General features: G+C 39.8%; 1 protein-coding gene across 2 annotated transcripts in view; it reads right to left on the reverse strand.

Moving 5' to 3' along the window:
* Positions 1-230: 230 nt before the first annotated feature.
* Positions 231-14215, reverse strand: part of drd3 (dopamine receptor D3) — a 66498-nt gene continuing 52513 nt past the window's right edge. The window contains exons 5-8 of one of the 2 annotated variants that reach the window (XM_057824295.1): positions 12016-12209; positions 6334-6399; positions 1756-2113; positions 231-713 (exon numbers count right to left, since the gene is read on the reverse strand). In XM_057824295.1, the coding sequence (XP_057680278.1) occupies positions 517-713; positions 1756-2113; positions 6334-6399; positions 12016-12209 (815 nt within the window). In that variant the 3' untranslated portion in view covers positions 231-516. Of the gene's footprint in view, positions 714-1755; positions 2117-6333; positions 6400-12015; positions 12210-14215 lie in introns of both variants that reach the window. The other variant, XM_057824294.1, reaches the window with a different exon arrangement.

Consider the following 14215-nt stretch of genomic DNA (forward strand, 5'->3'; position numbering starts at 1 on the left):
ATTTTTGCGACAGTTCAGCCCCATTGAAGTTCTGTCGTCCGATGTTTTCCCCCACTCCTTTTGTGCGTGTTTTTTTTTTTTTTTTTTTTTTAAATCTTACATCCCAAGCTTGTGTCCGCTCCTGTTGGTTGTCCCCACTTTACGTTTAGTTTGTGGAAAACATCACATCATGTGTGTGGAAAGGTGTTTTTTTTTTTTTTTTTTTTTTTTTTTTTTTTTTGCATTTACAACACACGACAGAACTTGTAGAATCAGCGCTACATCACAGGGACAGAAAAAAGCTCCATAAAAATGGTCTTCCACGTTTTATTTCCCAATGATCTTGCACGTTTGCATGCACGGTGGGAAGGGAGTGTCCGTCGATGACATGAGTAAGTCCACATTATGCAAAAATCGAACACGCTGGCACAAAATGTCCACGAAAACCCAACCGGTCCGTGCTGCGGCCTTTTTTCCTGAAAGAAAAAGTCCCAAAACAATCAAACTTTTTTCCTCTCTCTTTTTTTTTTTTCTTTCTCAGCAGCTGAGGATCTTGATGAAGGCCCTGCGGAACTCCACGTTGAAAGTGGTGTATATGACGGGGTTGAGGGCGCTGTTGACGTAGCCCAGCCAGGTGAAGGCGCTGTAGAGGCGTGGCGGGACCGCGCACGTCCTGCAGTGTGTGTTGAGGATGTGCGTGACAAAAAAGGGCAGCCAACAGATGAGGAACACCCCTGAAAAGGTACCGAAAAAACATGTTGGAAAGGACAAATATAACTAGAAACACCAATTTTTGGAGAAATTACGATGGGGCTTTGCTGTGGTAGATACAGATCTATCAGATCACTTCCAGATGATTTGGACACATTTCGGGGACACGTTCTCTTGATATCAGGTCACTTCCTGTTGATTCGGGGACATGTCCTGTTTGGGGGACATGTCCTGTTGATAACAGGTCACTTCCTGTTGATTTGTCGGCATTTCGGGGACACGTCCTGTAGATATCAGGTTACTTCCCGTTAATATAGGGACATTTGGGGGACATGTCTAGATATCCATTTGGGGGACACGTCCTGTTGATATCAGGTTCACTTCCTGTTAATTTGAGGACATTTCGGGGTCAAGTCCTGTTGATTTGGGGACATTTTGGGGACACGTCCTGTTGATGTCAGGTCACAAAATGTCAAAAAAATCATATGAACCTATGTTTTCCTGCCATTGAAAATGAATGGGAAAATTGGACGTACATGGCTGTCATTGGCATACCATTAGAAATGAATGGGACAGTTTTTGGCAAATTTTGGGGGAACCGTACATTTTTCCTAAATTCTGTCTGTATACAACTTTTATGCCCCTTACTGTCCTGGAATTTTTTATGTGTAAACTATGCAATTTGGTCAAAAATTATAGACAAGTAGCATTTTAAAAAATGTTTTTTTTTTTTTTTTTTTTTAAATCACACTTATGGAAGAACGGAAAATTTGGTGGGGTGGTTCAAAAAATTCCCTGTGCCATGCGAAAATTTCGGTCATTTTGACATTTGAATGGTGACGGTCGGTCAAATGGTTTGGGCTGTGCGGCGCGCCAAAGAAATGCCATTCAAACAAAAAAAAAGGAATTTTACTGTCTGGGGCTTTGCAAGGCTCTATCTAATTAAAATGTCTCATTTTGGCACGTGAATCAAAATATAAAAGTTATAAAAGAATAATATGAAAGTTATAACAGAACAGTGCTGTACGATATCCACTCAAAAATATGTTGGGTCCAGTGCCTCACCGAGCACGATGGCCAACATTTGCGTCGCCTTCTTCTCGCGCGCATGCATACTCCTGAACCTCTGGTTGTTGGTGTTGAGTGGCCGTAGCGTGGTGTGCGCACGTCCGTTGGAAAGATCCCTCACTTCGCTGCTGGTGGTCGCCGCACGCCGGCTGTTCTCCGCCGGCCGGGCTGCGTTTTCGCGCTCCTGCTCCACGTCCAGCTCGGTACGGCCGCAGGACGCATGGCTTATGCTGCAGTAGTTCTGCGAGTCCACAGGGGGCAGTGCTGAGTTCTCCACTGGTCCTGTTTTGGGCCGTTTGCGCCACAGGCATCCCGACAGCAGGTCGGACTTGGACGGACCAGAAGGCTCCGCGCACTGCTAGCGGGATCAAAACAACATTGAAACAATCGTAAATCATCGATTCTAAATTTGGAGGCAAGCACATACACATTTAATATAGAGTTGTTAATTAAAACCCAAAAAATTAAAGGGTATTAAGAAAAGTACATTCTTAAGTGAATTTAGGATTTGAAAAAAGTTTTAAGGTAGTAGATTTAAAGGGGGAAATTATATAATATAAAGAAAATTAAAAAGTAAAACTATGAGAAAGATACATTTTTACAAGGAAAAAAAACGTCAAATATTTTTAGCAGAAACAAATAGAAGTATAACTACAAACAAGGGTGTAAGTTTGGTCTCAACATTGGTAGGGACGATATTACCGCAAGCACATAACGAAAATAATAATCCAAATAAGGGACGACTGGCTTGACTTCGTTGTTCTATGTGGAGGCTGGCCTGACCCCAGTAGTTTTGACAGTTAGCAAGTTTAATGTTATGCTAACTCTGATGCAGTTTGGTCTTTCAGTCGCAAAATTAGTGGTGTTTCCCCCACCTCCCAAACATTAATGTCTTTTTTACATGACTTACAGTGGCTGCTGGTACCGAAAAAGAAAAAACTCTAATATCCCTCCTCTCTGAAAGGGGCGACGGAGGCGGCATGTTGTCGACATGAATCTGTTGGGGTTGTGTTAGTATGTGTGTGTTTCTTTGTGGCGGGACAGGGGCTTCAAGTCATCATCTAACCAAACGTTCTTTTTGGGTGGGGGAATGGACCGGCACATTCAGCAAGTGAAAAGCGATACATGTAAGTGGACATAATGAAAACAATTCACTTAATATTGGTAGGTTATTCTATCCTTACAACATATGGTAAGACAATCTAAATTACCTATATATCTGAACTCTTTACATGATGAAATAAGGTTGCTTAAAAGTTGGTGGGCACAATTTAAGCATCCTGAAAAGTTGCTAGTGTTATGTCCCTACCGTCCCTAGGCAAACCTACGCCTTTGACTACTAGCAAAATGCAATAATATAATAAGGAAAAGGTATTGGGACTTTGATCATCATTTTCATGTTTGGTTCTTTTTTGTAATTTCTTAGGGGAAATATTACAATTTAAACTTAAAATAATAACTGAAATGTATTCGCGATATTACACGATAACAAAATATTACTTTAATTATCGGACTATAAGGCGCACCTGACTATAAGCCTCAACTCAACAAATTTGACACCAAAACATAATTTGTTCATAGATAAGCCACACTGGACTATGAACCGCAGCTGTCCTCACTATATTATGGGATATATACACCAAAAGATATTAACCGGTAACACTTTATTTGACAGCGGCATCATAAGACTGTTATAATACCAAATGAACCACCGTGAAGATTTGAACCAAATTGCTGCAAAGCTTTATTGCTTCAAGAAGCTTTAGTTGGCCATCACTGCTCCCTTGGAGGAGACAGTCAACCTCTGCTGCCACCTGCTGTCAACACTGTTGTTGTCCAACATGCCTCCTAGCATGCATTGCAGTGCTAGAGATGTAAGTAACAATCAATATTCATGTTCCGTGCTCATTATTTCTTCAGTTACTCCTCTAGTTGTTTCATTAATCGCTAGCTCTGGTATTCTGTAACACTTTATTTGACAATGGTATGAGCATTAATGAATGCTTATGACAGATGTCATTTTGTGACAAATGATCTCACTTTTGGGAATAGTTGTAAAACATCCGAGCTGGACATACAGTGGGGCAAATAAGTATTTAGCCAACCACTAATTGTGCAAGTTCTTCCACTTGAAAATATTATAGAGGCCTGTAATTGTCAACGTGGTTAAACCTCAACCATGAGAGACAGAACGTGGAAAAAAACCCAGTATGTCACATTGTTTGATTTTTAAAGAATTAATTTGCAAATCATGGTGGAAAATAAGTATTTGGTCAATACCAAAAGTTCATCTCAATACTTTGTTATGTACCCTTTGTTGGCAATAATGGAGGCCAAACGTTTTCTTTAACTCTTCACAAGCTTTTCACACACTGTTGCTGGTATTTTGGCCCATTCCTCCATGCAGATCTCCTCTAGAGCAGTGATGTTTTGGGGCTGTCGTTGGGCAACACGGACTTTCAACTCCCTCCACAGGCTAGGCCACTCCAGGACCTTGAAATGCTTCTTACGAAGCCACTCCTTTGTTGCCCTGGCTGTGTGTTTGGGATCATTGTCATGCTGAAAGACCCAGCCACGTCTCATCTTCAATGCCCTTGCTGATGGAAGGAAATTTTCATTCAAAATCTCTCGATACATGGCCCCATTCATTCTTTCCTTTACACAGATCAGTCGTCCTGGTCCCTTTGCAGAAAAACAGCACCAGAGCATGATGTTTCCACCCCCATGCTTCACAGTGGGTATTGTGCGATTCAGTATTCTTTTTCCTCCAAACAAGAGAACCTGTGTTCCTACCCAAAAGTTCTATTTTGGTTTCATCTGACCATAACACTTTCTCCCAGTCCTCTTCTGGATCATCTAAATGCTCTCTAGCGTACCGCAGACGGGCCTGGACGTGTACTTCTTCAGCAGGGGGACACGTCTGGCAGTGCAGGATTTGAGTCCCTGGTGGCGCATTGTGTTACTGATAATAGCCTTTGTTACTGTGGTCCCAGCTCTCTGTAGGTCATTCACTTGGTCCCCTGTGTGGTTCTGGGATTTTTGCTCCCCGTTCTTGTTATCATTTTGACGCCACAGGGTGAGTAGGGAGTTGAAAGTCCGTGTTGCCCAAAGACAGCCCCAAAACATCACTGCTGTAGAGGAGATCTGCATGGAGGAATGGGCCAAAATACCAGCAATAGTATGTGAAAAGCTTGTGAAGAGTTACAGAAAACGTTAGGCCTCTGTTATTGCCAAAAAAGGGTACATAACAACGTATTGAGATGAACTTTTGGTATAGACCAAATACTTATTTTCCACCATGATTTGCAAATAAATTCTTTAAAAAATCAAACAATGTGATTTTCTGTTTTTTTCCCCCCACATTCTGTCTCTCATGGTTGAGGTTTACCCATGCTGACAATTACAGGCCTCTCTAATATTTTCAAGTGGGAGAACTTGCACAATTAGTGGTTGACTAAATACTTATCTGCCCTACTGTATATCCCCTATCGTCCCTAGGCAAACCTACGCCCTTGACTACAAGCAAAATGCAATAATATAATAAGGAAAAGGTATTGGGACTTTGATCATCATTTTCATGTTTTGTTCTTTTTTTGTATTTTTTTAGGGGAAATATTACAATTTAAACTCAAATTAATAACTGAAATGTAGTCGCGCTGTGACACGATAACAAAACATTACCGTAATTATCGGACTATAAGGCGCAGCTGACTATAAGCCTCAACCCAACAAATTTGACACCAAAACATCATTTGCTCATAGATAAGCCATACTGGACTATAACCGCAGCATTCATTACTGTATTATGGGACTGTATTATGGGATATATACACCAAAATATAATAACTGGTAACACTTTATTTGACAGCAGCATCATAAGACTGTTTTAATACGAAATGAACCACCATGAAGATTTGAACCAAATTGCTGCAAAGCTTTATTGCTTCAAGAAGCTTTATTTGGCTTGGGGAGCAGTCAACCTCTGCCGCCACCTGATGTCAACACTGTTGTCGTTCAACATGCTTCCTAGCATGCATTGCAGTGCTACAGATGTATGTAACAATCAAAATTCATGTTCTGTGCTAATTATTTCTTCAGATACTCTTCCAGTTGTTTCATTAATCGCTGGCTCTGGTATTCTGTAACACTTTATTTGACAATGGTATGAGCATTAATGAATGCTTATGACAGATTTCATTTTGTGTCATCGGGCAAATGATCTCACTTTTGAAAAGATGTAAAAGATCCCAGCTGGACATAAATGAAGTTAGTGACATCATTTGCTGGATGATACTTCATGGCATCTGTCATAAGCATTCACTGATGCCCATGATAATGTCATTTCACAATTCTGTCGATCGCATGGCAGTCTTATGACACCGCTGTCAAATCAATCAACAAATAAGCCGCACTGGACTATAAGCCGCGGGTTTCAAAATGAGGGGGGAAAAAGTAGAGGGTTATAGTCTGAAAATTAAGGTACAATGAATAGTTTTAACCTGAAAAAAACAAAAAAAAAACAAAAAAATGAAAAACTGTCCATGAGTTCAGATTGCACATATAAATAAGACTCACCACATTAATCCTTATAGGTGACAGGTCGTGGTTGGTTTTGGCCGTGTCATCCTGTAAACATGTCTCCTGTCGGACATGACAGATAAGTGCATTAAGAACTCATCTGGACATTAATCTGACACATCCAAAACACTTCCACCGCCATAAAAAATAAACAAAACTTAATTTGATAGAGCTCACTGTAAAAAATAGCAACGATAGAGGGAACTGGGACAGATTATCTCATTTGAATGTTTATAATTTAAGTGGACCGTCATTTATCTTAATAGAAAATGGTGTTTTATTGAAGCCTTGTTAAACATTAAACATGATCAACCTCCTCCTTTTTTCTCTTTACTTTCAAGCCATGCAATTTTCTCCAAATGGCTTTTTCACACTAAGGCGTAATAACTGATTTCCTATTATAATGTCATATTTGCAGGACTACATGTCGCTGTCCATCAGCGTGATTGCTTGTTTGGTCTTGTGCCACTGAAGGCCACAGAATTTGTGTGTGATTGTGTGGCTGTATTGGATATGGAACAAAGGGTCTTTGCTGTTGTTTAAAGTATGTTTCTTGTAAAATATTAGTTTAGTGGGTGCCAACATTCGTTTATTCTCACCTCCCAATCGGAATGACTTATAGTCAAGATTGAAATATTTTTGGGACATATCTATCAAAATGTCAAAATAAGATCTGATTATTTCATCCATTTTTATTTTTGGATGTAAAGGATTTTTGAATGAACTGTCACCTCAGAAACTTTCACTTTAACATGTTATTTAAAAAAAAAAAACATGAAGAGAACAACTAAAAAGTTTTTTCTGGGAAGGTTTTGATATTTTTACTGGTATGAGCAGCTAAAAGCAATATCACAAGCGACAGGTCTGGACGTCTATATCTGCCAGTGGCATCCAAGGTGTTAATATTTATGGGACACATCTCTCAAAGTGTCAGAATGAGACGTGACGCCCTCTTTATGCAGCACATATGAGTATTTTCACCATCTTTATTTGGGGACTTTTCTTAATGATCAAAGACATAATCTTAATGATTTCTACATAAAAGCCCACCTCAGAAACTTTCACCTCAAGTTATGTTTGAAGCATTAAGAAAACAACTTAAAAAAAAAAAAATACAAATAAAAATTAAAAAAAAGTTTTTGAGACGTGTACAGATGTCAACTGCTAAATGCAATACCCCAAGGAATTGGTTGGTGGCGGCAATTTTCCATAAACTATTAAAATTATGATCAGAAGCCCAGTTACTTGAAAAATGTATGGTAGCAAAAGACAGAAAAATGTGATTGCTTTGCTAATTCTAATCAGATTAGAATTTTCATTTACTTTAGGGCTGTCAAAATTATCGCGTTAACGGACGGTAATTAATTTTTCAAATTAATCACGTTAAAATATTTGACTCATTTAACACACATGCCCCGCTCAAGATTACAATGACAGCACAGTATCATGTCCACTTGTTACATGTGTTTTTTGGTGTTTTGTCGCCCTCTGCTGGCGCTTGGGTGCGACTGATTTTATGGGTTTCAGCACCATGAGCATTGTGTAATTTTTGACATCAACAATAGCGAGTTACTAGTTTATTTTTTGATTGAAAATATTACAAATTATATTAAAGCGAAAACATTAAGAGGGGTTTTACTATAAAATTTCTATAACTTATACATCATCTTTCTATCCATGGATCGCTGTAACAGATTTTTAATAATGTTAATGCCATCTTGTTGATTTATTGTTTTAACAGACAAATACAGTACTTATGTACAGTATGTTGAATGTATATATCCATCTTGTGTCTTATCTTTTCATTCCAACAATAATTTACAGAAAAATATGGCATATTTTGTAGATGGTTTGAATTGCGATTAATTACGATTAATTAGTTTTTAAGCTGTGATTAACTCGATTAAAAATTTTAATCTGTTTGACAGCCCTAATTCATTCATTTATTTATTTATTTTGCAGTTTTGGAAATATCACTTCTTAATGCCGATATACAGTTACCTCTTCTTGAGAACGTCTCTACATACAGAATTTTCAGGTTAAGACACGCCGCAATGAAATATTTAGATATGTAATATAAATACGTATATTCATAAATATTGTCTCTTGTCTTGTTTTGAGATAAGAAAGGCAAAAATACAGTATGGCACTTGCAGCTCCCAGAGTTGACTAAAAGTAACATACTTATAGCTGCTCTGCAATTGGCTATTGCCGAGCATTCCTGGCATCAAATTAGCTAAGAGGGACCTCTACTGAATGTATATGTGCGTATCCCAGCGTCCTCTTCATTTGCCCCTCTTGTTCCGACAGCTTTACATGAGTGTATTAGCTTTGATTCTTTATTCTTGGTTTTTTATATTATGAACAATTCAGATTTTATGTTTATTGTGCAAGAATCTAACTCTAACATACTTGTCCTTCTTAAAAAATTGCAAATTGTGATAAAGTTCATTATTTCCTGTAATGTACTGATAAACATTAGACTTTCATATATTTTAGATTCATTACACACAATTGACGAAGTTCAAGCCTTTTATCGTTTTAATACTGATGATTTTGGCAACAATGAATTATATCAACTATGCACTCAATACTTGGTCGGGAATCCTTTTGCAGAAATGACTGCTTCAATGCGGCGTGGCATGGAGGCAATCAGCCTGTGGCACTGCTGAGGTGTTATGGAGGCCCAGGATGCTTCGATAGAGGCTTTAAGCTCATCCACAGTATTGGGTCTGGTGTCTCTCAACTTCCTCGTCACAATATCCCATGGATTCTCTATGGGGTTCAGGTCGGAGAGTTGGCAGGCCAATTGAGCACAGTAATGCCATGGTCAGTAAACCATTTACCAGTGGTTTTGGCACTGTGAGCAAGTGCCAGGTCGTGCTGAAAAATAAAATCTTCATCTCCATAAAGCTTTTCAGCAGATGGAAGCATGAAGTGTGCCAAAATCTCTTGATAGCTAGCTGCATTGACCCTGCCCTTTATAAAACACAGTAGACCAACACCGGCAGCTGACATGGCACCCCAGACCATCACTGACTGTGGATACTTGACACTGGACTTCAGGCATTTTGGCATTTTCTTCTCCCCAGTCTTCCTCCAAACTCTGGCAACTTGATTTCCGAATGACACGCAAAATTGCTTTCATCTGAAAAAAGTACTTTGGACCACTGAGGAACAGTCCAGTGCAGCTTCTCTGTTGCCCAGGTCAGGCGTTTCTGCCGCTGTTTCAGGTTCAAAAGTGGCTTGACCTGGGGAATGCGGCACCTGTAGCCCATATCCAGCACACGCCTGTGTACGGCGGCTCTAGATGTTTCCACTCCAGACTCAGTCCACGGTTTCTGGTTGTGCAGCGTTTCCTACCACACGTTTTCCTTCCCACAGACTTCCCACTAAGGTGCCTTGATACAGCTCTCTGGGAACAGCCTATTCACACAGAAATTTCTTTCCATGTCTTAGCCTCTTGGTTGAGGGTGTCAATGATGGCCTTCTGGACAGCAGTCAGGTCCGTAGTCTTGCCCATGATTGTGGTTTAGAGTACTGATCCAGGGTGGGGTTTTTAAAAGCCTCAGGAATCTTTCGCAGAGGTTTTGAGTTAATTTGTTGATTCAGATGATTAGGTTAGTAGCTTCTTTAGAGTACCTTTTCATGATATGCTAATTTTTTTGAGCTAGGGATTTTTGGGTTTTCTTCACTTTTTTGCCAAAATCATCAATATTAAAACATTAAAGGCTTGAACTACTTCAGTTGGGTTAAATGAATCTAAAAAATATGAAAGTAATGTTTATCAGTGCATTACAGAAAATAATGAACTTTATCACAATATACTAATTTTTTGGGGAAGGACTAGTATATTTGTGACATGTTTTGTGCATTATAAAAGATTTATATCGGAATTTTGCGGGGGACTTGGAACAGATAAGACATTTACATGGAAAATGTGTCTCTACTTACAGAATTTTCAAGTTAAGAAACTACTTCCAGAACCAATTCATTTCATAAGTAGTGGTAACAATGTAAAAATAAAACTTCCTATAACTCATGTTGTAATTTAGGTTTTGTTAAGTCACTGTTAGTCTGAGTATTCCCAACTCATTGTATTAACTTAGTTATCAGGTTTGTAGGCAATGCTTAAATGCATTGGTAAACTGAACTACAAATGTGAAGTTATGTGGACTCAGAGGCGTAGCAAGGGTCCTCGGGGCCCCAGGCAACAAGCAACATGGGGCCCCTTCGAGCGTGTGTAAGTAAGGGGGGCAGTTGGACTTGGAGCAATAGCATATTTAATAGGGGTGTCAAACGATTAAAATTTTTAATCGAGTTAATTACAGCTTAAAAATTAATTCATCGTAATTAATCGCAATTCAAACCATCTATAAAATATGCCATATTTTTCTGTAAATGATTGTTGGAATGGAAGACACAAGATGGATATATACATTCAACATACGGTACATAAGTACTGTATTTGTTATAACAAATCAACAAGATGGCATTACCATTATTAACATTCTGGTAAAGCGATCCATGGATAAAAAGACTTTTAGTTCTTAAAAGATAAATGTTAGTACAAGTTATAGAAATTTTATATTAAAACCCCTCTTAATGTTTTCGTTTTAATAAAATTTGTAAACTTTTCAATCAAAAAATAAACTAGTAGCCCGCCATTATTGATGTTAATAATTACTTACACAATGCTCATGGGTGCTGAAGCCTATAAAATCAGTCGCACCCAAGCGCCAGCAGAGGGCGACAAAACTCCGAAAAACACAACAAGTACACATTTCACTGTGCTGTCATTTTAATCTGAGCGGAGCATGTGCGTTAATTGCGTCAAATATTTTTAACGTGATTGATTTAAAAAATTAATTACCGCCCGTTAACGCGATAATTTTGACAGCCCTAATATTTAATAAAAGTTTAATAACGCCTCGGTCTCATAGAGCGCTTTTTAGGACACTCAAAGTGCCCGGCTTCTACTACATTAGGACATAAAACTTCAATAACATAGTACACTCACCGCTGTCTTGCTTCCTTTTCTCCTCGTCTGCTTTTTTTTTTTCTTTCTTTTGTCGCTTCCAGAAGGATAACTTGTCTTCATTTTGGATATACGCCAATTAAAAAAAAGCCAAATCGCCGCTCACTCTCACTCTGAGTCATGTGAGGGAGGGGGAGTGTAGAGCGAGTGAAGGGGCCCATTCAGAAAACTCAGACACAAGGCTTTCACTGGCACTGTCGCACTTCTCGCTGCAACAGTGCAGTAAAGCTGCGTGTGCTAAATCTGTTGGCCCGCTGGCTGGGGGCCCTAGGCAACTGCCTGGTTTGCCTAATAGGACACGATGCCTCTACGTGGACTTAGCCTTAACCTCACTCTCGATGCATTTTAAAAAGTACGCTGTTTTTGATTTAACTAAGATTTGATACCTGCTTACATTTTAAATTCACAAGTTCATACCACTTAACAGACATCCAGTTCACCCAAAATTTGAAGCTTACACCACTTAACTCACTGACTTTGACGACTCTAGACGTCCGATCCATTTGAAGTGGATCGGATGTCTACTAGCGATAAGCATATTTGAATTCATAGTATTTTTTTGTTTGTTTACAGTGCACATAAAAAGTCCAGCATCATCCCTCGCCGGAGTTAAAGATGAAATGCCAAGAAAAAGAGCTGACCACTGATGGCGGCATGGATCCGGGTTGCACTTTCCCGCTGGCCTGGCTGAAGGTGATCCTCTTCCTCCTCATACGCAGGAAGACGTAGATGCGGATGTAGACCAACAGCGTGACCATAAAGGGCAAGTAGAAGGACACCACCGACGAGTACACCACAAAGTCAGGGTTGGAGATGGAACATACCATGGGGTCGTCTTGAGTAAAAAAGCAAAAACATACACACACATTAACAAAAATCAGCTTTTGAAACTAGACTGTGGGTGGGGTGTCAAACTCATTTTCGCACACCACATGTATGGCAATTATATCTCATGTGGGCCGGACAAGTTTATTTTTGGGCGTTCGTTTGCCCCTCCCAGTCAAAATGAATTGGACGTCGAGCGCCGTCAATGGCTCTGGAAGATGAGCATTTGCAGCCAGTTCTTCCAGTATAAGTGAATTGAACGTCTATTGTTGTCAATGGCAAGCAGTGAGCTAATTTTGCGTCACTTCCATGTAAAACGTTAATAGAATATTTTCATAACATTTGTGATGATATCTTGACTGACAACTAGTTGAATGACACATCTTGCATATCTTGAGGGGGTCTGTATTGCTTTCAAACCTGCCACACAAAAAAACTACAAATGGGCTGTCTGCTTTACGGCATATGTCACTTCTCCCTTTCACCATTCATTATAAAGACTGAAATCGATGCGTACGCTTTCGCGCAAATTCTGCAAAGTTGGCAGAGCAACAAAACAGACAAAAAGTTTTGCCTGAGGCGGAAAAAAAAATAGGCTACCGGGATATACAGAATAAACATTGGCCCGGCTTTCACTTGCTGGCGTGACGCTCCCCCCCCTCAACTGAACTAGTCAGCGCTGACGGGTTTGGGTGGGGTTGGGGTGGTGGGTTAGCCACACTAAGCCACAGGTTGCTAACCATCTCATGCTATTTTTTGGCCACAACTGGATTCATTACCTTATTACTATTCATCCTTCACTCAGCCGCTGGAAACAGAAATGTTGTTTAATCCATCTACAGGTGACCGGTAGATTAATTTTTGATTGATTGACAATTTTACGACACTGCGGGTGTGCACTGGTACTCATGGGAAATGCAGTCTTCCTTAAGGCAAAACCAAGCCTGTCGACAGGGGGTGCAACCCGGTATGTTGTCCCGGTCCTCAGGACCATAGGGGCCCCTGAATGACCTGTAAAGTGCATGTGACACGAAAAAGCATGTTTATTTCATAATACACGCGGTATTTTATTCTCCTGAATGATATGGACCGCTTGGATGTGTGTGGAAGCGATCGCTATATTTATTTAGTTTTTTGAATCCCGCTTCATGAAAATGAGTGACTTCCATCTTCGGTCTTGCATTGAGGAGGAGGGCGCAGTGACGTGTACGGTAGAAGGCGTCCTCTTCACTATACAGCGTACTGTTGTGTATGAGGATGAAGGTTTCAGCTGATTATGCGGATTAATACGTTTATTTTTCGCATCACGCCAGCCAAATGGCTGCAGAAAAATCATTCTGTATGAGGGAGAGGCGAGTTTCAAAAAGTTCCCATTCACCGTGGATATTGGCCAAAACAAGCCCGACTACTGTGGGACCATTGGACTTACGAGGAAGTGAGTAAACATCTTGTTTAGTATTATGTCAAATATTAATACAGCTATTACAAAGTAAACACTACAAACTTTCTTTAAATAAAGGACTACTTACGTTTGATCATTAATAGGCATGTAGAAAGCTCTCCTCATGCACATTAGTAGCACATTAGCTGCACAACAACTGCAGCCACCCTCCTCCGGGGAACGAACTGTAAATTGCTCTCCCAGTCCTCATGTCAAATAATCCAGGCTAGTTATGTGTGATTTTGCGCTTCGAAGACTTTGAAACATCACTCGGTTCGGGTTAGCATGTCGGCTAGTTGTCACGCCTCTTGGTTTGTTTACATTCTCCGAAGCCGGGGAAGGGAAATGACATGTCCGATTTAGGTGTCATAAAATATCGTTTGGGAGGTGCGACAGTAAAGGTGAAGTCGACAGTTTTGACCATTATGGAGTAATTTTGCCATGTCGTCCTGAATAAATGCATTATTATTTCATATTCCATTTAGCACAAGACTGTTATTTGTCATGACCATGCCATTTATTTAGTAATTGGGGAAAATACTTGGATAAAAAGAATATCCTGTAAAAATATTGAA

The sequence above is a fragment of the Corythoichthys intestinalis genome, chromosome 20 (genome assembly GCF_030265065.1).
Source record: "Corythoichthys intestinalis isolate RoL2023-P3 chromosome 20, ASM3026506v1, whole genome shotgun sequence".
Lineage (NCBI taxonomy): Eukaryota > Metazoa > Chordata > Actinopteri > Syngnathiformes > Syngnathidae > Corythoichthys > Corythoichthys intestinalis.